Source organism: Diabrotica virgifera, chromosome 6, assembly GCF_917563875.1.
Source record: "Diabrotica virgifera virgifera chromosome 6, PGI_DIABVI_V3a".
NCBI lineage: Eukaryota > Metazoa > Arthropoda > Insecta > Coleoptera > Chrysomelidae > Diabrotica > Diabrotica virgifera.
Genome location: NC_065448.1, coordinates 96,065,753 through 96,091,851, shown reverse-complemented (window position 1 = coordinate 96,091,851; position 26,099 = coordinate 96,065,753). Strand labels below are relative to the sequence as shown.

General features: G+C 32.1%; 2 protein-coding genes across 2 annotated transcripts in view; both read right to left on the bottom strand.

Annotated features, from left to right (window-relative positions):
- Positions 1 to 22,589, bottom strand: part of LOC126886644 (uncharacterized) — a 54,560-nt gene extending 31,971 nt beyond the window's left edge. The window contains exon 1 of the mRNA XM_050653636.1: positions 21,964 to 22,589. Coding sequence (XP_050509593.1) covers positions 21,998 to 22,543 — 546 coding nt within the window. The 5' untranslated portion in view covers positions 22,544 to 22,589 and the 3' untranslated portion in view covers positions 21,964 to 21,997. The remainder of the gene's footprint in view (positions 1 to 21,963) is intronic.
- LOC114332919 (tyrosine-protein kinase Src64B) overlaps positions 1 to 26,099 on the bottom strand; it is a 699,550-nt gene that overhangs the window by 654,771 nt on the left and 18,680 nt on the right. The window lies entirely within an intron of this gene.

Sequence of the window (26,099 nt, the reverse complement as noted above, 5' to 3'; positions counted from 1 at the left end):
GATCGTTCATGGGTATTCTTTCATTTTTCCGACTGTAGCTAAGTTCAAAATAAATGAGTGTAAGTTTTACTTTTAATAAAATTCTACTCTGCGCATCTCAGAGAATCAAATATGCGCTCACTGAGGAAATCCTAACTAGGATGGAAACCGGTCAGAGTGCTTTTGGCGCTCTCTGAACTAACCAAAAATAAGACGGCTCTTGTTTTCGTTTTACAACGAAATCTTCTTCTTATACTTGTTGTAGATCTGTCGATCTGTTAATTCCGACGTTGAAGTATTTCTTGAGAGGTAGACTGCCAGCTATCTCTCCATCTTTTTGGTGGTCTCCTCCGTGGACGCTTGCCAGCTGGTTATCCTTCTAGCGCAATTCTTGGTAGTATGTGCTCCTCCATTCTTTTTTACATGACTGAACCATTCTCTTCGTCTTTGCCTACCCCATCTTACTACATCTTGTACGCCACATTGTTCCCTGATGATGTTGTTTCGTGTTCTATCCCTTCTTGTCTTCTAGCTTGCTTTTAGTTTTATTGGTGTCTGCTCTTGATTCAATGCCATAGATCATAACAGGTCTGATGCAAGTTTTATAAATTCTAACTTTGCTGTCCATTCTCATATATGGGTTATTCCAGGCCACATCTCTCAAACATCCGGACATGACTGCGGCTTTGTTTATTTGTCCTCTTAGGTCTCTGGCTGGGTCATGATAACTTGATAAGTCTACACCTAGATATTTAAACTGGTTTAGCTGTTCTATGGGTTTCCCCTCTACCACGAGCTTGCATCTAATTGGACCTTTCGTAATGGTAATGCATTTTGTTTTCTGCGTGGATATGTTCATGTTGAGTCGTCGACATGCTTGGTAGAATCGATACAGTTGTCTTTGTAGGTCATCCTCATCCTCTGCAATCAGGGCTGCATGATCAGCATAGCACACTATACTGATTCTACTGTGACTGAGTCTGTATCCTAGTTGTAGCGATTCCACATCTTCTATTATACAACGAAATAATTATTTAAAAAATAAATATTTTTAATTACATACTTAATTGACAGAAAGAACCATCCGCCGCACCAAAGCTTAAAGTAGTTGAACCATCAAAACCTACAAATCTGACCGTTGTACTATATTTCTTATACTATTAATACTTAAACCTATTCCTAGCTGCGCAGCTCAGGTTCGTTCGCTGGACCTCCCTCGGTCTTTGCTGAGCTTTATCGCGCTTTTGCTCACTAATTTTTAATAGTTTCTCTTTATATTCGAAAATATGACCTGCAATGATACCCCGTTGAGTACTTACCGGATGACTAAGATTGCTTTGTTAGTCTATTCTTGCCCCACGAGAAGCTAAGAAAAGGATGGACATTACCGACAGAACCCACATACCGGAAGACGGTTAAGCGAAAGTTTTTTTGCTTCGAATGCGAAGAAACTAAATTTTTGAAAAAATTAATAAATGAAAGGATAAGCTTAGCAGATGAACAGCAAGGTTTTCGTACTGGAAAAACGTGAAAAATACAATATTCGTCATAAATAAGATTACCAAGTAGTCACTACAGTATAATACACCAGCATTTCTGTGGCTGATTGACTTGAAGAAAACGCCCGACAAAGTAAGATTCAAAGATATAATCCATCTTCTATATAATAGAGACGTTCCCTTAGATATCATAAAAACTCTTAAAAACATCTACCAAAACAACAAAATGGAAGTCAAAAAATATGGACAACTTACAGAACCTATAGATATAATCAAAGAAATAAGACTCACTAAGCCGTATGCTGTTCAATCATGGATAGTCATAAAAAGTGTCAACAAAGGAAAAGGATACAGAATGGGAAACAACGAATATGGGAATGGGAAAAATACTCTGTTTAATACTCTGTAAATTTTTCTATATTTGTTGCAGTTTGGGCTCCATGAATGGACAGTCAGAAAGACAACACAAAACCAAACAATCGAATTTTTTAAATCTCATTCCAATACAATACAGATCTTTGTAATAAAAGACTTTGTTAAGAGATGTAATTACATATAGAAGGACACATACATATAATCAGAAATTTCGAGTAACATAACTATTAAATTTGCCTACAAATATAGAACAAGGATCTTGACATTTACAAAAGATGAACGAAAAAGAAGAATTTTCATCAAATATTGTCAGAATCCATTGATGTGGCCTTTAAATTTCCATTGAATTTGACAAGGATACACGTATTATATAATAAATAACCTCTTTTAGAAAAATCTCATTATCTTTTAAAAATGAACAAAATAATATAACAATTACTGAAGGCTTGGGCGTTTAATTGTTCATAACTTGCGTCATGAATCAATAATAATATTGATTCAATTAGGTTCTTACTCATTAACAGTCAATTGATATAAAAAAGAAATAGAAAATAAATGAATACATGACAATGTACTTAGAAGCGAATGACTTAGACCTTGAGGTCGTGAGTTTTTGTATATGAAAGGTGAATAGACTATAGTAGGTAGATACATTTCCTAGTCACTGGCACTACAATAATGTAAAGAAGTATTCGGCCGTCATTATAATAGCACCAGTTCTATATAAATACATTTAATAATAGAAAATACTGGGGCCTAGTAAGGTTCTAAAAAACAATTTAATAGTTCACGAGCGTTTACAGACCTAGCCAAAGTTGACATTTTCATTCCGAAAAAAAAAGGCACCAATTGTTAATATCTATACAAACATCCCACAGAGACAACTTATAATAACTATTATACTATCGGGAAATAAGACCATGTCCGAGATATTGAATTATCCAGATATCTGAATATTTTTTTTTAGTTATTATAAAAATGTACGAAGAAAACTTACCTGTTTCTTGCCTAGTGTTAGAGGCCGTTTTTTAATTGTTAACAATTAAGTGCTAAAAACGCAAAATAGTTGACATAAAATTACAAAATTTGATTGTTCAGAACATTAAAAAAGTTTCAAAATGCTGATTTTTGAAAGTTAAAAAGTCAATTTGTTGCTTTTCAAACGGCAAAATAAATGAAAATCGTTATTTGTCAATAACTTATATTAAAACTATAGTAGAATTTTCATCATACCAAACTTTGGTGTTTCACCCAAAGTTGGGTTTTGGGTTACTTAACAAACCCCTTAAAATTGGAAACCCATCCATGTATTACTTTAAAAGTTATTTCTATTAGTGCAGCCGATATGTGAAACAATTGTGAATTTAATGATAGAAGTATATAATTTGGACCACATATACTGCACATATAAAGGTTCAAATTTAGATATGAGACCATCTCAGATTTTGCCTTTTACAAAAAAAGGCAGGGATTCAAAATGGCTACTATACATATGACTAATAGCACGATAACTTTTGCACTTTAGCACGATTTCAACCAAATTTGGTATATAGGTTCTTTTTTTGATGTATAAGATCGAGGTCTTGAACCGGAAAAATCGGTTTACCAGAAGTTGTTTTTTCTGGTTTTTATGTAAAAATATGCTGTTTTTTTTCAATTTTTTCACCCTGTTGTATTAATTTTTTAAAAAGTTAATACCGTCACTGAAAAGAGCGTAAAAATATTTTTAACTTTTTAGTGATGTTAATTACCATTTAATAAATGCAAAACGTATCTTCACATGTACCTATATGCGGCAGATTCGTGCAAATATTATAAGAATTATTGTGCATTTAATGGTAGAAGCATATAATTTGGACCAAATATACTACACATATAAAGGTTCAAATTTAGATACGAGGCCATCTCAGTTTTTGTTCCTTTTACAAAAATGGCGGGCATTCAAAATGGCGACTATACATATGTGACTAATAGCACGATATCTTTTGAACGAAACGTCAGATTTCAACCAAATTTAGTATATAGGTTCTTTTTTTGATGAATAATATCGAGGTCTTGAACCGGTTTACCAGAATTTGTGTTTTTACTGTTTTTTTTTATGTAATAATATGTTGTTTCTTTTTCAATTCTTTCACCCTGTATATATAAATTTTTCAAAAAGGTAATAACGACATTGAAAAGAGTGTAAATATATTTTTTAGGAAATATTTTGAACTTTTCAGTTGTTTTAATTACCATTTAATAAATGCATAACGTATGTTTACACGTACCTATGGGCGGCAGATTCATTTTGAATGGCCGTCATTTTTGTAAAAGACTAAATCTACCATGGCCTCATATCTAAATTTGAATCTTTGTATGTGTAGTATGTGTGGTCCAAATTATATGCTTCTACCATTAAATGCACAATAATTCTTATATTATTATTTGCACGAATCTGCCGTACATAGGTACCTACATGTGAAGATACGTTATGCATGTATTAAAAGGTAATTAATATAACTAAAGAGTTCAAAATATTTCCTAAAAAATATTTTTACGCTCTTTTCAACGCCGGTGTCACCTTTTTGAAAAATTAATATACAGGGTGTTAGTAAATAAGTATGAAAAATTTTAAGGGCTAATTCTACATGAAAAATTAATATCAGTTTGCTCTATAAACATATGCCCGCAAATTCTTAGTTTCGGAGATACGGGGTGTTGAAATTTTTATTTCAAACTGCCAATTTATTTATTGCTCTAAGACCAGTTGAGCTATGAAAATGAAATTTGGTGAGTTTTAGGAGGTAGTTATTACGAATTTTTTGACATACAATTTAGAATTTTGTATTCATCATTGGCGCGCCTACGGGCAATGGTCTGAATTTTTTTAAAGAAAAAAATAGTACGCCACTGAGATATTTCGAATTAAAAATTATTTTTAAATTCCACGTCTAATTTATGATAAAAAACCTTTCTTGTCTTTTTTTTCATATGATGCACCGTTTTTATGCAGAAAAATAAAACATCTTGGCGCGTATTTTTCATATCTTAATACATCATCAAGAACTATCCAATATAATAATACTAAACTAGAACAATAACAGAAAATATTACTAATAAGATTTCAACTAGGTGCAAAGCTGCAAGAAATGTTTAAAATGATCTCCTTTACAGATAACAGAAGAATTTTATATTCATCATTGGCGCGCGTACGGGTAATGGTCTGAATTTTTTGAAGAAAAAAATAGTACGCCACTGAGATATGTCAAACTAAAAATCATTTTTGAATTCCTCGTTGAATTGTCGACAAAAAATCTCTCTTGATTTTTTTTCATATGCGGCGCCGTTTTTATGCAAAAAAATTAAACATCTTAACGTTTACAAAGTATTTGAACTAAGTTTCTATGCATATGGAAACTACCTCAAATACTTGGTAAGCGTTAAGATGTTTTATTTTTTTGTATAAAAACGGCGCCTCGTATGAAAAAAAGGAAAGAAAGATTTTTTGTCGTAAATTGAACGAGGAATTCAAAAATGATTTTTAGTTTGACATCTCTCAGTGGCGTACTATTTTTTTCTTCAAAAAATTCAGACCATTACCCGTACGCGCGCCAATGATGAATATCAAATTCTTCTGTTATCTGTAAAGGAGATCATTTCTTGCAGCTTTGCACCTAGTTGAAATCTTATTAGTAATATTTTCTGTTATTGTTCTAGTTTAGTATTATTATATTGGATAGTTCTTGATGATGTATTAAGAAATGAAAAATACGCGCTAAGATGTTTTATTTTTCTGTATAAAAACGGTGCATCATATGAAAAAAAGACAAGAAAGGTTTTTTATCATAAATTAGACGTGGAATTTAAAAATAATTTTTAATTCGAAATATCTCAGTGGCGTACTATTTTTTTCTTTAAAAAAATTCAGACCATTGCCCGTAGGCGCGCCAATGATGAATACAAAATTCTAAATTGTATGTCAAAAACTTTGTAATAACTACCTTCTAAAACTCACCAAATTTCATTTTCATATCTCAACTGGTCTTACAGCAATAAATAAATTGGCAGTTTGAAATAAAAATTTCAACACCCCGTATCTCCGAAACTAAGCATTTGCGGACATATGTTTATAGAGCAAACTGGTATTAATTTTTCATGTAGAATTAGCCCTTAAAATTTTTCATACTTATTTACTAACACCCTGTATACAGGATGAAAGAATTGAAAAAGAATAACATATTTTTACATAAAAAAAAACAGTAAAAACAACAATTCTGGTAAACCGATTCTTCCGGTTCAAGTCCTCGATATTATTCATCAAAAAAGAACCTATATACCAAATTTGGTTGAAATCTGACATCTCGTTCAATAGTTATCGTGCTATTAGTCACATATGTATAGTCGCCATTTTGAATGCGCGCTATTTTTGTAAAAGGAACAAAAACTGAGATGGCCTCGTATCTAAATTTGAACCTCTATATGTGTAGTGTATGTGGTCCAAATTATATGCTTCTACTTCTGGTAAACCGATTCTTCCGGTTCAAGACCTCGATCTTATACATCAAAAAAAGAACCTATGTATATACCAAATTTGGTTGAAATCTGAAGTCTCGTTCAAAAGTTATCGTGCTATTAGTCACATATGTATAGTCGTCATTTTGAATCCCCGCCATTTTTGTAAAAGGCAAAATCTGAGATGGCCTCCCATCTAAATTTGAACGTTTATATGTGTAGTATATGTGGTCCAAATCACAATTCTTATAATATTTGCACGAATCTGCCGCACTATATTTGTTTATCCCACAGACCTTTCTTTTGCAATAACATAAGACACACAATAACGAAGATAGAGCAATTATGCTTATGCCAAATGAAAGTAGAAGAGTGATACTACCAAAATGTATTAAAAAATTAAAAATCATTTAATATAGTCAAAAATGCCACATTTTTGAAATTTTGTAGTTTATAAATATTTAGAATAACTTTAAAAATATTGTCCGTAGCAAAAATCTTTTTACATATTCGAAAAACTGGTATTTTACCCAAATATTCAAAAATGTAGTTCAAATCATAGTCGTGGTAAGTGAAGGGGGAAGTGGGAGCCGACAAATTCACGAGTTCAAAAACTAAAACAGAAACTTAAAACTATCATTTTCTATGTCTAGGAATGTACTCAATTTTCTATATATCTCGGGATTTTGATCTTTCTTTTTTTAATTTGCATGTACTTTTTGTGTACATTACAAATATGCAATTTGTCAATTTATTAATTAACAAACAGTCTAATTTGTTTAAACAATTTTTGAAAAAATAATTATTTCCCCAAAAGTCTATTTTTTTAATCATACTCATACATCATTATTAATTATAGAAAAAGTTCAAGTACACTTTAATAAATAAATTATCTTCAATAAACAATTATTAAGTAATAAAAATAATTTACTTATTAAAGTGCATTTGAGCTTTTTCTATGATTCAAAAAATAGATTTTTAGAAGAAAATTATTTTTTCAAAAATGGTTTAAACAAATTAGACTGTTTATTAATTAATAAATTTATAAACAAATTGCATATATTTGTAATGTACGTAGAAATCACAAACAAATCAAAGAAAGAAAGTTCAAAATCCATTGAGTAGATCCGGAAATATAGAAAATTTTAGTAGTTTGAAATTTATTGTTCGGTATTTGAACTCGGTGGATTTGTAGATCCCTCTTGTCACCACTTGAACTACATTTTTTAAAATTCGTAGAGAGTCCTATGAAGGTACAATGTTTGTGCAAATTTTGTGACAAAAAATACAAATTCTATTTTTGAGAATGGCATTTATTAGGTTCCTTAATTATTATCAACAAATTAGCTGTGAATTAAAATAAAAACATGGTTAACTTTGGCCCAAATTTACCTAGGCCAAATTTTTTTGTTCGAAAATTCGTGATAAAATCCAGTTTTGCGTATAATATGTAAAAATATTTTTTCTATGGATAACATTTTTAAAGTTATTCTAAATGTTTATAAACTACAAAAATTTAAAAATTTGACATTAGGATTTTTGACTATAGAAATTTTTATCATTTTTTAATACATATTGATAGTATAAGTCTTCTCTTTTCACTTGGCACTTGCAGAATTGCCCTATCTTTATTATTTTTTGTTTTATGTTATTGCAAAACAAAGGTATCTTGGATAAACAAATAGAAATAACTTGCAAATTAATTAATGGATGCGTCTCAAATTTTAGGTGGTTTGTCAAGTACCCCAATACCCAACTTTGGGTGAAACACCTAAGTTCTACGTTAGTTTTAATAAAAATTATTAACAAATAACGAGTTTCACTTATTCTGCAGTTTGCGAAGCAACAAATTGATTTTTTAGTTTCAAAATTCGGCATTTTGAAGCTTTTTCAATGTTCTAAAAAAACAATCAATTTTTATAATTTTATGTCAAGTATTTAGATTTTTAATGAAGTGCAAAAAAATCGAAAAAATCGCGTTTTTGCACTAAATTTTTAATAATCAGGCCGGCGCAAATTAAACCTAAGCGAGACACAGCCTGCGCCGGCGGGACGGGTGACCCGTGCATTTATTTTTCTAGCGCACCGCATATTGAACACAAGCCAAACCAACCGTTGGCTATCGACGGCGACGTGGCGAATAAAGACGGGCAAAATCAGTGCGGACATGTAACGGTTACTTTTGATACCGGCTCTAAGTGGTACTGAGTACAAATACTGATTACAAAACACTGATGTATCTGATCCTTGTACTGAATTGAGTAGGCAACATAAAATCGGTATTTCCGTACTTGTAACTAGTAAGATTTTAAAAATATCTTACACGTATCTTACTAGTCGTAGCGGTATGACTTTCGAAAACATCGAATTTGATCATAAGCGGGTGCATAAAAACATATCTTACACTGAGTATTTTATTTCTGCACATAATACATACCTACATATTTAAAATAATCTCTCCTCTACTGTTCGGTCATAACTCATATTCCTCAATTTACTGCTCAGATCACAATCATTTACAATTACTGCAGGATCGCAATCATTTACAATTACTGCAGGTCATAATTCATAATCCCTTCGCTACTGATCGGTCATAAAAAATAACACTATCTGCATATTTCGTTTTTAATTTTTAAGCATAAACAAAAATGATGTAATAAACAAAAATGTAATATGCCGACAAGTTGAATTTGAGGGTAATACGATATTTTTATCGATCACGGTTTTAAGTAACATGAATCTGTTTTCACCTTATTTTTCTAATAACTTTGATTATTAGTTTCGTATCGCCGCTTATTTAGTCTACCAAAAGTTATCAGAATTTAATGACAAAGACAACGCAGTTTTCACTCGGGGTGTTGACTATGCTAATATTTTTATTTATCATAATAAATTGTACTTAGGTACCATCCGTATTCGTTTCAGATACTTCCATCTCGCAAACAAAAATACGTAAAAATAAACATCTGGCGGTGAGTCACGCGTCCCACGGCCCAAGAAAACTGTACGCCGATGACAAACGTTCCCAAGCGAGATCTGCGAACGCATGAACTGATAGTTGGATGCGCAAAACTGTCTACGCAGTTCGCCGGTGCAGGTTGTGTCTGGCTTGGGTTCAATTTGCGCCGGGCCTTAAAAAACGAATCCAAACTCTAGGCAAGAAACAGGCAGGTTTTCTTCCTACATGTTTACAATAACTAAAAAAGTTGTCAGATACCAGGATAATTAAATGTCCTGAGAAAATCTTTATTTTCCTGGACTAATAACCGAACGAGACCTTTTAAACAGTTTTTAAAAACCATTTAACGAGAGAAACCCATTAAAAGAAGAAATGAGCTATAAATATCTTTTTCTTCCGGTGACATAAGTTATGAACGTGTTCTATGCTTTATTAGAAATGTTAATTAACAATCCTTCTGTAGCTCGTGCACGAACATCTTCATAAAGGAAAATCAACTTACGATGTCCTAGAGCCATGAATATTGTTTATGATTTAATCAACAAGATTACAAAATTTCAATTTTGCACATTAATGCCAACATTTTTTAATAAGTAAAATGAACGTTACCTTAGGGCCTAGAGGGAACAAAGCAAACCACAGAGTAAAAGAAGGATAATGAAAACATAAAAAATAGCAAGGAAATAAAATAATAGCACAAGGCAAGAACATTCAAAAGGAAATGGAAAAAATGAAAATATGACATGCTTAACACCATAGCCTAGCAAAAAGACAGTTTATCAATGTAAACAAAAAGATGATGTAGAAATCACAAAACGGTACAAAAAGAAATTGTATCAATAAAACAGGAACATTGCACGAGCCTTTAAGACTCAGAACAAAAACCATCACAGACAATCCTCAGATTTAAAAACTCAGGTACTTCAACCGAAAATCAGTAAAGATGAAATCAAAAAAGCACTAAAATAAATTAACTAGCATAAAACTAGTAGGAAAATATGGCATAACCCAAGATATGTTGATGAATTGAGGAAAAAATTCAACTGAGGTTTTGTATATAATAAATAAAATTTTTAGCGAGAACAAGGTACATACCTACTTAACGACTGGAACGATGCAGTAACTATGTTATTGAAAAAAAAAACGAGACAAAAAAGATCTAAAGAACTAAAGAATCAAAGGTTCTTTAAGACTAAATGGTATAAATGGTATAAATTCCAGACGCACTCTTGGAAAAGTGTGTAGCAAAGATACAGCGAAAAAGTGCCATCTTCAGACTAAGCAAGATATAAAGATTTGCTTGCCCTGAAATCTCACTGTTCTTGGAACAGTGTGTAGCAAATAAACAGCGAAAAATGCCACCCTCAGACTAAGCAAGGTGCAAAGACTTGCTTGCCTTGAAATCACAGTAAAGGGGCACACCAACAGCAGCTACAGAGGCCCCACTGGACCTCCCTTATTTAGACATCGATGTAAAAGAAGAGACGAGAATGGTATACTAGAGAGTGCGAAAAAACCTGAGCAACGTATTGGTTAGATCAGGACATAACAACATCATAAATAAAATCAATCTTAGCATACGTTGATGACATTGACATTATCGGGCGTTGTAAGCAAGATGTTGAGCAATATTTCGTAGCCTTAAAAACGGCGGCAAAACAGGTCAATATAGTCATCAACGAAGATAAAACCATTGCATACCTACTGGTTACTAATGAGGACCGAGAAACAGTCTTTGGAAGTCAAATCTTTGAACGTGTTGACAGCTTCACATACCTTGGCTCGCTAGTGACTAGTACCACTAAAACAAGCGAATAAATTATAAGAAAAATAAGCCTAAAAAGACAATTCCACTCAAGTAACACAAAAAAATGAACTATTATAATATACAAAACACTTCTGAAAACATATCCTCACACAAGGTGCAGCAATATGAACCCTAGAACAGAAAGATATAAGACTTTTGGGAATATTGAAGCGTAAACACTTTAACGAAACAGGCGTCGTATCGTTCATTAAAACACAACGACTCAGATGGACTGAACATATAATATTAATACAAGACAACACGACCGCTTAAAACCTAACAACAGGAACAACCTGCAGGAAGAAGAAGCAGAGACCGACCGCAAATTAGGTGGTTGGAATGAGTTGATAACGACTTAGGGATTTTAACCCGGAAGTAGTCGCGCTCACTTCTGTAACGTGAGTAGACGCGTGTTAGATTCTATCTCACAATACGAATTTACAACAAATTTTTATTTAATAGTATTTTTATTTACTTGTTATGTTAGAAATATTATTTCTAACAATTATTAAAGCTAATTGGCTCTCCCCAAAGCCATAAATTCCACAAAAAGAAGAAGAAGAAAAAAAATTTAAAAAAATAACAAAAAATCCTACGCATTACTACACCCTTCCTCGAGGCACTTCAAATTTTTTCAAAATTGCAAAATTTTTCATCAAGTTATCGCGAAAAAGAATAAAATGTGAGATTCTATCTAACGACACGACTACTCGCGGGTTAAAAATCAGAAAATGGCAACAGGTCGCCAGAAACCGAACAGAATGGCGACGAATGTTGGAGTAAGCCAAGATCCACAAATGATTGTAGGGTCAAAAATGATGATCCTCGGTAAAAAGTATTGTTTTTATTTGTGTATGTTGGTTGCTTTGTATACCTGTTCGAAAAAGTAATGAATGGAATACGAAAATGAGAAGAAAAAAGAAAAGTGGGAGTGGTTACAGATAAATAAAACTTAAAGCAAGCCAGAACTAAAGACAACATTATGAAAGAAGGAAGTTGTAAATAATATAATGGCGACTATGAGGATAGAAGAATGAAAAAAAGATAAAACACATCTGCAATAAAAATAAAGCCAATAGCCATTGTATGGGAACAATAAAAATATAATATAGAATAAGGAATAAGGCATGATAGATTGAACATTCTGTGACGAATTACCGACTGCAAATAACAGGTTCCGTCTCGACAGCCCGTCACGTAAGGAGACATCTGGAACAATGACACACCGAACCAGCGAGGAAACAGTTCTCGTGAATGATCGACAGTCAAGGCCACGGATTACTAGTGATGGGCGGTTCCGTTTTTCTGGAACGTTCAAGAAAATGTCTGGTTATTGATGAATTTTTCCATTGTACTTTGTGCCCATTGTATCAGGAATGTTTGCATAGCTGCGATTTGTCCAAGTTTCTACATTTGATGTATTTTTCAAGATCATTTATCCTGACATCTAGTGATTTTGCGGTTTATACGCATAAAAATTGTTGCATTCAGAAGCTATTTTATAGATGCAGTCCTTTGATCTCTCTTGTATGTTGATAGGTTTGGTTGGTACAACAATTTATATATGGGAGAAACCGCAAAACAACTAGGTGTCAGGATAAGCGAGCATGAATCATACATCAAAAACAGAGACTTCGACAAAACGCAGATTTACAAACATACCTGGGACAATGAGCACAGAGTACAATCGAAATATGTATCAATAATCATGACATGAAAAAGAAAAAAATCAAAGAAGCAGCTCTCATCCTACTTAATGAAGAAAAATGTGTAGCAAGTCTCTCAGCAGAATGTAACAAGCTTTGGTTGCCAATACTAAAAGAAAAAATCAACAAGAATATACCAACAATAGCAGATTAGTAGAAAAGTCAAATATATATCATCTACAATTAAATACACAATAAATACATAAACATAATTATAATACATAACCACATAATACACAAACAAATAATTCAAAAACATACAAAATAACCAACATTTGATATCCTGGGGACACAAAATTCAAGAGGAAATTTATATATCAATCACATTTTCAATTTATAGAAGTCGTAGGAAGAGAGCAATATTAAAATATTACGAAATAAAACATTTAAAAAACGCCAAATTTTTATTAGAACCAATTATAGAGATTGGAAAAAAGTGATATTTTAAACAACACAAATAAAATCGAAATTTAGATAATAATTTTAAATGTGCAATTTTGTCGTGCTTTCGACAATAATTATTTTGTCAGGCAACATTACTTAGGTGTAATTAAAAACTCATTATGTCTAGAAATATATTTTAGCTATATTAAATTTTAATGATTAATTAAATCCATGTTATTCTTTCTTCAATTTAACAAGTAATTAATTTTTATGATAAAAATCATAGGTAGCCGTTTTTTTTCTATTTTTAGAAAGTACATATATTCAGAAATATGACTTGTGCCATGTGTTACATGATATAAATCACAATAATGGACGTTTAAAATACCCTCACACACATTTTATAGTACAATATGAGGGTGTTATATTTACTGCTGACTCGAGACATCCTCAAGAATCACGTTGTAGGAAATTATGGTTAATTTTAAACGTTAGTAAGAATATTTTCATAATTACCAGTGAAAGATAAAACATTAAGAGCGTATGCGCAAAATTTTGGGTCAATGCTTTTTAAATACATTCTTTTTTTTTTCGAAGCCTGAGAAAACTAATAAGTATTTTTGAAAAATTTAAACGCAGAATGAAAGATTACATTATTACCGGGGGCCGAAAGTCCCTTAAAATAAACAGAACGTTTTTTTTAATGATATATTTGAAATTAAAAATCACACTCAATTTTCTCTTTTTTCACCCCTGTAACTTATTAAAGTAAATATTATAGGAGTTTTCAGGGACTTTAGGCCCTCGGTAATAATGTAATATTTTATTCCGCGTTTAGATTTTACAAAAATATTTATTAGTTTCTTCAGGATTCGAAAAAAACTGAATGCATTTAAAATTCATTGGCCCGAATTAATGGCTTTAATAGTGCTTTAATACTATTAATAGTCCAGGGCGCATCTGTTTTGAGATGGACGTTGAGAGGTGACTCAAATTTTTTTGCAGAAATTGCTTGAAAATAAATCAAATAATAATATTTGAGTTATCCTCCCTCTCAAAAAGGTCCGGAACATTGTTTAAATAATCAAAATGTCAAAAATTGAAGAAAGAATTCGATTTTTTTCTTGGTTTTTTGATTATAACTTTAAAAGTATTCATTTCCGAGAAAAGTTGTACTAACATAAAAGTTGCGTAATTAAATTTACTACAATATAAAATTCGTTAGAAATTTAAAAAATAGTCACCCTAGTTGCAAAATAGCAATATTTGCGAAAGAATCATACAAAAACAAGTATTCGCATTTTACGTTTTTCAACCATTTATGCTACACTTAGGACCTTCATATTTCATCCAGAAAAAACTTTATGATACAGTAAAACAATACTGTAAATTTCTTTAAGATCGATTTAATAGATTTTGCAAAATAAATTTTGCAATCCAGCTTTCGCAAAAAAAATTCATTTTTTCAAAATGTTACAGGATTGAAAATAAAGCAGAGAGCAAGTTGAATTTTTTTTTGCTTATAGAAGTTTACTGTACCTTTCATTTGCAATTTTCAAAATTAAAATCAATTAATCATCACGGCGTCAGAAAATTTTTGAAATAAAAAATAATTTTTGGTGCTACGCGCAGGACAGCGGTGTTCGATTCACACAAGTTGATTTCCACCAAAATTTGTTCCAATCTTTATATAATATATTATTTTCTTACTCTATATTTTGTTGCATTTTAATATTTTAATTCCACAAAAATCAAACTAATTTTATTATTGTTTGTGAAATATTGTTTAAAACAATTGCATATGTTTAAAAATAATAAACTTTTATTATTTAAGTTAAAATATATGAACAAAGAAAGTTTTTGCTAATAAAAGTGTTATTTCAAAGGATAGAGTAGGTGTTTTTATTTTGCAACAAACAAATTTATTTATTTATATCGAAATGTAATAAAAATTAAAATGTATCAATCATTATCAAAGGTCATTGGAATGCCCAATCAGAGCAAACTATCCGCTGTCCTGCGCGTAGCACCAATAATTAATGTTTATTTAAAAAAATTCCTGACGCCGTGGTGTTAATCGATTTTAATTTTTCAAAATTGCAAATGAAAGGTACAGTACACTTCTATATGCAAAAAAATTTTCCACTTGCTATCTGCTTTATTTTCAGTCCTGTAACATTTTGAAAAAATGAATTTTTCTTACGAAAGCCGGATTGCAAAATTTATTTTGCAAAATCTATTGAACTGATCTTAATGAAATTTACAGTATTGTTTTACTGTATCATAAAGTTTTTCAGGATGAAACATGAAGGTCCTAAGTGTAGCATAAATGGTCGAAAAACGTAAAATACGAATACTTGATTTTGTATGTTTTTTTTACCATTATTGCTATTTTGCAACAAGGGTGACTATTTTTTAAATTTTTAGCCAATTCTATATTGTAGGAAATTTAATTACGCAACTTTTATGTTAGTACAACTTTTCTCGGAAATGAATACTTTTAAAGTTATAATCAAAAAACCAAGAAAAAAATCGAATTTTTCCTTAATTTTTTGACATTTTGATTATTTAAACAATGTTCCGGACCTTTTTGAGAGGGAGGATAACTCAAATATTATTATTTGATTTATTTTCAAGCAATTTCTGCAAAAAAATTTGAGTCACCTCTCAACGTCCAAATGTACTAATATTTTTACAGATGGGCCCTGGTCTATAAAGGGTTCAAGTTCAAACAAAGTAAGCGTGTGCTCACTACGGAGACCAAAGGATGGTATCCTAGCCTAAAGCATAGTATCCTACTCTTCATATTCGTGAATTCTGGCATTCAAAATAATGCATTTATTTTACATAGCGATCGATAATATAGTTTCGATCGCCAGGTAAAATAAATACATTATTTTAAATGCGAGAATTCACGAATATGAAGAGTAGGATGCTATGCTCTAGGCTAGGATACCATCCTTTGGTCTCCGTAGTGAGCAAACCCTTACTCTGTATGTTTATTCAGAACCAGAATATTAGGTCCTATTCTTTTTGTAATAGAGCCATGGCACTACCTTATTTTTACCAAAAACATATTTTTTATCTTTAAAACGCCTTAAAGCCCGTTAATTTTTTTCTGCGCATTTCTTTTTTCTTCATTCTGGCAACTGTATGCGTAAGGCAGCGTTTAGACGCCGCGATAAATGCAAGCAATTTATCGTAACGATCGAGTTGTTTCAATTTAACGTTGTGTGTAAACGGTACATAGCAGCGATTTATCGCTAGTTTAGACGCGTAGAAATGCGAGCCATTTATTGTAACGATCGAGTTGTTTCAATTTATAATCAATCGCGACAATATATCGCAGCGTCTAAACAAGCTTTAAAAAAATCAATAAATCGTAGCAATTTATCGTCACAATAAATTGCTCGCATTTATCGCGACGTCTAAACGCTGCTTTATAAAACCCTCGCCAGCCACAGTGGACGGGATAGCCTGGTGCCAAAATCTTACTGGCTCGCCTGAAAAGAGATTTTACGAGCATTCTATGTAAGTAACGCAGATAGAGCTATATTGCACTTTTAATATACGTTTAAATGAGATAAGTTGTGCCGGGCTCGAGCTAGTGGATCGTATCGTAAGATAATAATGTACATAGTATCTATTTTGAGTATCTTTACGCGCTCCCTGCCGTTTTTATTTATTGTCGTCTATTATATATTACTAAGTTTTTGTATTTATAATTATTAAATTTTTAATTAGTAAACTTTTTATTATAAATTATTATATTTTAAATAACTAAAATTTTTTTAAATAAAAACCCAGTTAAATTTAGCTTATCGTGATAATCTAATTAAACACAATAAACAAGTGGATAAGAATCGATATGTTTTGAATCAAATTATAAATTGTGTAAGGTATTGTGGAGCTTTCGAGTTAGTTTTGAGAGGTGACGGCGAAAAGGAAAATTCAGAAAATGATGCATATTTAAGAGCTGTTCAATTTTAGCGCTGAATTAGACAACGACTTTAAGGGTCATATTCAAAGTTCCAAATCTTTTAGAGGTACCTCGAATCAACCCCAAAATGAACTCCTGGAGTGCATGTTAGATGGTTATCACGAGGAAATTAGGTAAGAAATTGAAAACTCTTTTTGTGTTGCAGTGATTGCCGATGAAACGACATACATTGATGGTGAATTTGAGTTAGTTATAGTTTTCCGATATTTGTGTAAAGGACGGCAAAAGTTGAGAAATTTTGGAGATTTTACGTGCTGGACGGACATGATGTCAAATCAATCACTGAATGCATTTTAAATGTTTAAATTTCTTGACACACCAGAAATGGTAGATATGTACCTACATAATGTAAAAGTATCCGCACGTATTTTTTTCAATTTCTATTTTATAATACCTTCTTTGACAATATCGTGAACCCGTCACTAATAATTTACGCAGCTGCCTGAATGCTGGCACTTCCTACTTAAAGTGATACGAGCCGCCACTGCCACCATCCCTTTTTATTGCATCCCTGATTTGTATTGCATTAACCACATATTTGGCATCGATTATTTCAATCTTCTGTCGACTTAACATTTACGAATGGACGCTGTTATAATAATACAGTAATGTTGTTGTGAAGCTATTTCCATGTGGCATTTTTATAATCAACTATTTTCAATGGGAAATAAACCACAATTTTACAAAAAAAAAAAATCGACACCCGACTTGGGCGTCGAAACGTTAATAAAATCATTTTTTTGGTAAAATTGTAGCTTATTTTATACGAATAAATACAGCAATGCAGCTAATAATACAGCAATACATCGACTTCTCAGTTTGCATCTTATTGGTCCTTTACTGATTACATTGTTCTAGTTTTCTGAGTTGAAATCATTATGTTAAATTATTTTGTTCTTGTATTATATCTTTAAGTCTTACTCTGTAAATGCCTTCTTAAAGTCGATCAAATATGGTAATGCCGGTATATTGTGTTCTAATTATTTCTCTATAATATTACATCTGTACACGACCTTCTCTTAAAGAAAATCTTGTTGCTCATCAATGAGCAACAAGGTTAAAGGTTATAGAGATGATTTATTCGTTGTTGCCAAATTTTGCAAATAAATTTTTGTGGCTTAATCCCAAATAAACATAGGTTTAGGTAATATTTAACTATGTAAGATGAAAAATATTACAGAATTTCACTATTTCATGAATCATTAGGACGTAGGCATTTTGTATAGTCGGTTCGCTAAACTCAGACACAACTGGCTAGTGATTTCAGTAAGTAATTTTGCCAATTTGTAAAATTAAAAAAATAATTTGGTAAAAAATAATTACTAAATAGTTAATAATTACTAAATAATGAGAAAATTTTGCCAATTTTGGCAAAATTGGCAAAAAACAAAAAAATTACCGACTAAAATCACTAGCCAGTTGTGTCTGAGTTTAGCGAACCGACTATACCTACTGTTTAAGAGAAAATAAATCTGAGATTGGTTACAATCAACATAGGTTCTATATTACCTCAAATTTTATCAAGATAGAAACATCCGTTATTTCTCAAATATTTCGATTGCATTAATTTTTGAAGTTGCGAATATTCTCTAGATGCGATTGGGAAAAATGTTGACAGTGAATTTTTATAAAATCAACAGTATGAACTACGCGCACATAGACAGTATGAAGTTAGTTGATAAATCTTTCAAGTTATCAGTATCAGTATCAGTGCAAATAAAGTGTGAAAAAAATATATTGGTGTTTTTGGTAAATATATTTATTATAATTTTTGTGTCTTTGGATTTGTCTTCGTTGGGAAGAGGAAAGTAAATATGATGAAAGAAGAATAAAAAGCAATCTTAATTATTATATTATTTATACACTCTGTCAATGTCTATATTATTTGCACTCTCTGTAAATATAGACACTCTCTGTCTATAATTTATACACTCTATAATTCATTTTGATATCACACTGACTTACACGGTTATCGCCCAAAAAACCGTAGTCAAGAAGTCGGATATGTTTTGGATGGGTGACTTCATGTTGTTGCCTTGCCTTATTTTTTTTTATTTTTGGTATTGTTTTAATAACATTTTTTTGAAAGTAGTAAGTATTAAAATTAGTTTAATATTTAAATAAAACACAAATAAACTGTTTAGAGTACATTTATTTCGTTGAAATCATATAATAGAAGTATAACTTCTTACGTACGTGAAAAGTACACACACACATTCTTTTTTTTTTTCTACTAGGTTGTTCAATAAGTTTTGCGGTTCGACAAGAGAGAGGGATGCTACTATCCTATATATTTTTTTTGTTATGTTGGTACATTCTTCGTATGAACGAATGTGAAATTTTATTTAAATCTGTCAATTCATTATTTTTTTAGAAGCCATTTAGTATCGATGTGTCACAATATTTTTTACAATGGAATTAATCACGTATCATGCAGTAATTGAATTTTTATTTTTGAAAGGTTTAAAAGCAAAGAAAATTTATGAACGAATGTTGAAAGTGCATAAGGACTTTTCGCCTTCAATTATTACAATAGATGAGTTGCTCAATTTAAACGTGACCGTTCAAGCCTTGCTTGAAGACGATCTACGTCAAGAACGCCCAAAAAAGCAACAACACCAGAAATCATAGAAAAAACACATGAAATGGTATTGGAGACTCGTCGAGTAACTGAAAGTAATTTAGTAGAATCCTTAGGCATCTCATTGGGCAGAGTAATCAATATTTTGGCCGAAGTATTGAGTTTCGAAAAGCTGTGGTCACAATGGGTGCCGCATTTGCTGACAACGGAACACAAACACATTCGAATGCGACTTTCTCAGCAATATTTACGGCGTTTTCGAAAGGATAAAGTAGATTGTGTGCGTTGATTCATCACAATAGATGAGACTTGGTCTATCACCATGATCCTGAATCAAAACAAGAGGTTAAAGAGTGGTAGAATCTGGTTTTTCGGCTCTAAAACGAGATTTGTTTCCAGAAATCGGCCAAGAAGAGTTTAGCGTCAGTTTTTGGGAAGGGAGAGGAATTTTTTGTGGATTACTTGCAAACTGATAAGACAATAAATTCTGGATATTATTGTAATCGTATAGACCAGCTGAAGGAAAAAATGGTGAAGAAAGACCCGGTTTGCAAAAGAAAAAAAATCTTTTTCATCAGGACAATGCACCATGTCATATGAGCATTTTATCAATGGCTAAAATCCATGAATTAAAGTTCGAATTGTTGAAGCAGCCAAATTATTAATCAGATTGGGTTCACATAGCGACCATTAGCTTCAATACTTACCTAAAAAAAAATTATGCGTGGAAAGCGATTTTCATCAAATGATGAGTATACAGGGTGTTTCATTGGGAAACGGAAATACTTTGTGGTGAATAGAGGTCACCGAGCCGGTTCTAGATATAGTACATTTTTTGCCCTACCGACTTTTATAACCGATTTTGCCCATTTCTTTCTTAAGCCATAATTTTAGAACCACCCTGTATATTTTTTTAATATTTGGTACACATATGTCTCATTCAAAACCCAAACGACCGACATACTAACCATAAGAAAAATCCAGGTCCGGATTAACAAAAAATTATAAAGTAATTGTGACCTTAAAACAACACCCTGTATATTGAAATCTTGAAAATCTGTTAGCATATTTGAAAAGGGCACAAAAAAGTAAGTTTAACGGTCCGCTTCAATTTTTCGGCCAGACAATTTTATGACTTTAATTTTAAAATTATATTGAATTTTTTAAGAACTCTGACATTAAAAAGGAGATATTATTAACTTTTAGTTATAAATTATTAAAGTTAATGAATAAATACTAATTTTAAAAATAATCAATACTTATTTACCACATTGGAACGACCCAATTACTAATGACAAGAAAAATCCAGGTCCGGATTAAGAAAAAAATATAAAGTAATTATGATCTTGAAACAACACCCTGTATATTGAAATTTTGAAAATTTGATTGTGTATTTTAAAAGAGCATAAAAACTGCGTTAAAAGGTGCATGTCAAATTTTGGCGTAGATAATTTAATTACGGCATTTTTGAAATCATTGATTAATTCTGTCAAGATCACAAGAAGCTACCAGAAAAATGAAGAACAATCCCAATGTACTTAGAAAATCGATTCGAAATATTTTAAAACGAGCAAGGAAATGCATCGAACAAAATGGCGGACATTTTGAGCAACTGTAATAGTTCAAATATTTTTAATTTATGTTAAATTGTTGAATTGTAACGAATTTTTGTTTTATTAGATATAGCAGCTTTTTTAATTCTTTACTAAATCATTAAAATATCCCAATTCTCGCAATTCTAATTTTTAATGATGTGCATATAGCTACAAATCCAGAGAATCTATGAAGCCAGCGTAGTAAATAAGTATTAAGTATTTTTAAAATAAGTATTGATTCATTAACATTAAATTATTATTAAAAGTTAACAATACCTCGTTTTTAATCTCAGAGTTCTTTAAAATTTCAATATAATTTCAAAATTGATGTAATTAAATCAACGGCGAAAAAATTAAAATAAGCCTTTAATCACAATTTTTCATGCTCTTTTAAAATGCGCAGACAAATTTTTAAAATTTCAATATACAGGGTGTTGGTTCAAGGTCACAATTACTTTGTATTTTTTTCTTAATCCGGACCTGGATTTTTCTTGTCATTAGTAATTGGGTCGTTCCAATGTGGTAAATAAGTATTGATTATTTTTAAAATGAATATTTATTCATTAACTTTAATAATTCATAACTTACTTACTTACTTAGTCCTAAGCCCTTCTACCTTTAGGTGTAAGGCTGGTGGAGTTGAGTTTGGCATTGTAGTCTCCATGCTTTCCGATCTTGCGCTAGGTTTCTTGCACTTTCCAATGTCAATCCCTTCTTCTCGACTTCTTTCCTGATTTCATCTACCCACATAACTCTTGGTCTCCCTCTTTTGTTTTTCCCCTGCACTCTCGTTTCGAACACTCGTTTTGTTAGCCTCTCGTTCGACATTCTACACACGTGCCCGAACCATCTAAGTTGTCCTTCTACTATTTTTTCATTGATTGGTTCTAGTTTTAGGTTTTGTCTAATTGTTTCGTTTCGTATTTTGTCTGTCCTTTTTCTGTTTGCTATTTTCCTCAGGAACCTCATTTCCATAGCATTGACTCTGGATTTTTGTCTCCCCGTCAATGTCCATGTCTCGCTGCTATACATGATTGTTGGTCTAACTACTGATTTAACGACTGCCGTTTTTACTTTTTCCGGTATCCCTTTTTTCCCAAAAAATGTTGTTTTCATAGTGTTAAATAAGCTTCCTGTTCGTCCCATTCTCTCGTTTATTTCCATGTCTTGTTTACCATTTGATTCGATTATTACTCCTAGGTATTTAAAATATTCCACTTGCTCTAGTTGTTTCCCGTCTAATTCTATTGCGTGTGTCTTCCTCGTATTTGAAATTATCATTGTTTTTGTTTTCTCTGTATTAATTTTCATATTTATGTTTGATAGTTCTTCTTCTAGGATTTCAAGATTGTTCTGTAAGTCTTCTCTGTTTTCTGCTATCAATACCATGTCGTCTGCAAATAGTAGCTCCGATAGTTGAGTCTGTTTCATTTGCCAGTATCCTAATGTTAGTTTTCTCATTCTTCTCTTGGCTTTCTTTATCGCTTCATCCAGTAGCACTGAGAATAGCAGTGGACTCAGCACGCATCCCTGTTTGACGCCTTGACTTGTAGAAAATTCTCTGGATTCCTCGTTATTGGTTCTTACTGTATTTGTATTATTTTTGTACATATCCTTTATTACTTCTATTATGTGTCTGTCGACTCCCCTTTCTGTTAGTGTCTTCCAAACGTCCTTTCTTCGGATTCTGTCAAACGCCTTTTCCAGGTCAATGAAGCACATATGTATCTCTCTATTTTTCTTGATTACCTTCTCACTTACTTGTCTTAATGTGAATATTAGGTCTTGCGTGCTTCTGTCCTTCCTGAATCCACACTGTGTGTCTTCCATAGTTGTTTCTATTTGTGTTTTTATTCTTGTCTCTAGTATTCTTGCTAATACCTTCCCAGGGATACTTGATATGGTGATACCTCGGTAATTATTACAGTTTCTCTTGTCTCCCTTTTTGTGTATTGGTAATATAATGTCTTTCTTCCAGTCCTTTGGTAATTCTGCTCTATTTATGATATCATTCATTAGTTCTTTCATGCTATCCATTCCCTCTGTCCCCATGAATTTTATCATTTCCGGGGTGATATGATCCTTGCCTGGTGCTTTGCCCAGTTTTACTCTTTCTATTGCTTTCTCTAATTCCTCTCTTGTTATGGATTCCACTTGTTGTTCTTCATTCCTTTCTTGTATCTCCCCTATGTTGTCCTTGTCTACATGAGTTAGCTCTTTGAAATGTTCTCTCCATCTTTCCATTATTTGTTTTTCTTCTGTTAGTACGTTTCCATTCTTGTCTTTTATATTCGGCATCGTGTGCTCTTTCTTTTGTCTGAGTTGTTTTAATGCGCCGTAGAAGAGTTTTTGGTTTTCCCTATAATTTTTTGTCATTTTTTGTCCAAATATCTCCCATGACCTTTCCTTTCCTGCTTTCACCGCTATTTTAACCTCTTTCCTTTTTTCTTTATATGCTTCGTAATCTTCCGGGTGTTTTGTGCTTAGGTATCTTTTCCATTTGTCTTTTTTGTTCTTTATTTTCTCTCGTATTTCTTCCGTCCACCATTCTGTTCTCCTCATGTTAGTGTTTGCTATTTTTGCTTTCCCGCAAGTTTCCTCAGCTGCTTTGATTATGCTGGTTTTTAGATATTCCCATTTTTTTTCTATATTTGTATTTTTTGCCCTACCTTTCAAAGTATTATCTAATTTTTCTTGGAATTTCTTCTTATATATTTCCTCTTTTAATTTGTAACTTTTTATTTTTTCATTTACTACCTTTCTTCTCTTTTCTTCTTTTTCCTCTGTTGTTCTCATTCTCATTATTACTAGATGGTGGTCACTGCCAATCTCCGAGCCTCTTTTCACTTTCGTATCCTGTACTCTTTTCCATTTGTTGCTGCTTACCAAAAAGTAATCTATGATTGATTTTTCGTTTCTGCTGTCTTGTACTCTCGTGTATTTGTGTACTTCTTTATGTTTAAATTTTGTATTTGTTATAACTAGTTTATTCTCCATACATATTTCTATTATTCTTTCACCATTTCTGTTTAGCATTTCTTCTCCTTCTTTTCCCATGCACTCCTCTATTCCGCTGTTGTTGTTTCCGACTCTACCGTTTAGATCTCCCATTACAATTATGTTTTCTTCCCCATTATCAATTTGCATTTGGAGCTCCTCGAAAAATTTATCTTTCTCTTCCTTTCTTGCATCTTCATTTACTCCGTAGGCTGTTATTATTGTCCATATTTCTTCGTCCATCAGTTTAATTTTCACCGATAATATTCTCTGGTTAACATATGTTTCTTCTATAACGTGTTGTAGTCTATTCGGTGCAATTATTATCCCGACTCCTTCTTTTGCTCTCTCTTTTGTATCCGCTCCTACCCAAAGTAACCAATATCCTTTGTGTATTTTCTTAAGACCTTTTCCTTTCATCTTCGTTTCTGTTATTCCTAGTATTTCTATTTTTTGTCTTATCATATCTTCTACCAGTTCTTCCTCTTTTCCATTGATGCTTCTCACATTCCATGTTCCCATTTTTATCTCTCCTTTTTTCTGCAATCTAGCTTTCCCCTTTTTCCTATTTTCATCCTTGTTTACCTTTGCATCATCTTTTTCCCTATCGCTTTTCCCATTCATTGCCTTGGTTGTCATTGTTGTGGGTCCGGTCTCATTATTTTCTTTTAGTTTTTTGAAGTCCCTTCCCCGATATTTCTGTGAGTTAGTATAAGTTTCTCTTTATTATGGTCCCATTTCCACTCCTTTCCATTTATCTCTAGTTTCATATATCCTATCTTCGTAGTATTACCTTTGTCTTTTTCTTCTTTTGCCATTTTCCTAATTTTTGCTTGTATTTCCCTTTCCTTTCTTGTTAAATCTGATTCTATATACACCTTTTGTCCCTGTAGATTTTTCAGTTTTCCTTTGTTTTTTAGTACACTCATCTTATCCGTTAGGTTTTCCATTTCTGCTACAAAGATTTGGTCGCCGATCTTCACCGCTCCTCTCAGTCTGACCTCTAATTTCAGATTTCTTCCTATGAAGTGTTCTACTGACTCCTTTACAGGCTTTCCGTCGGTAGCATCTAGTGTTAGGCCTTTTAATACTATATTATTTCTCCGTCTATCTTTTTCCAATTGTTCTATTCTATTGTTTGCCATTTTTAAACCTTCTTCCAATTTTTCGTTTTTTTCTTTCAGCTCCTTAATATATTCCATCGTTTCTTTTTGGTCTTTCCGTATGGTTCTTATTTCTGCCATCATTTCATCATTTTTCCACATAACTTCCCGCATCATTTTTATCATCTCTTCATTTGTGTCGTTGCTTTTATTCGGTGTTCGTCTCGTCAGGTTACTCTTTTCAAAATATAATTTATCTTCTTTATATTTTTTCTTCTTAGATTCTTCGTCGCCACTATCAGATAGTTCTTCATTCTTTCTATAGGTTTCCTTTCGGATTGTTCCTGTTCCGCCACTGGCCATTTTAAATTAAATGTTAACCTCAGCACTAATATAAATATTATTATTATACACTTAGAAGTTTATTTTTATTTCGCACAAGAACGCTTTTTAAGTTTAACGATTATCGATAACGATAGGTCTTTTAAAAAACCGGTGTTTTTATTGTGATAGGTTTCGAATTCGAAATTACCTTATCGCCAATACACCTGCCACACGACCTCTCGCCTCGCTTGCCAAACTCGAACAGTTTAGCGTCAGTTTTTGGGAAGGGAGAGGAA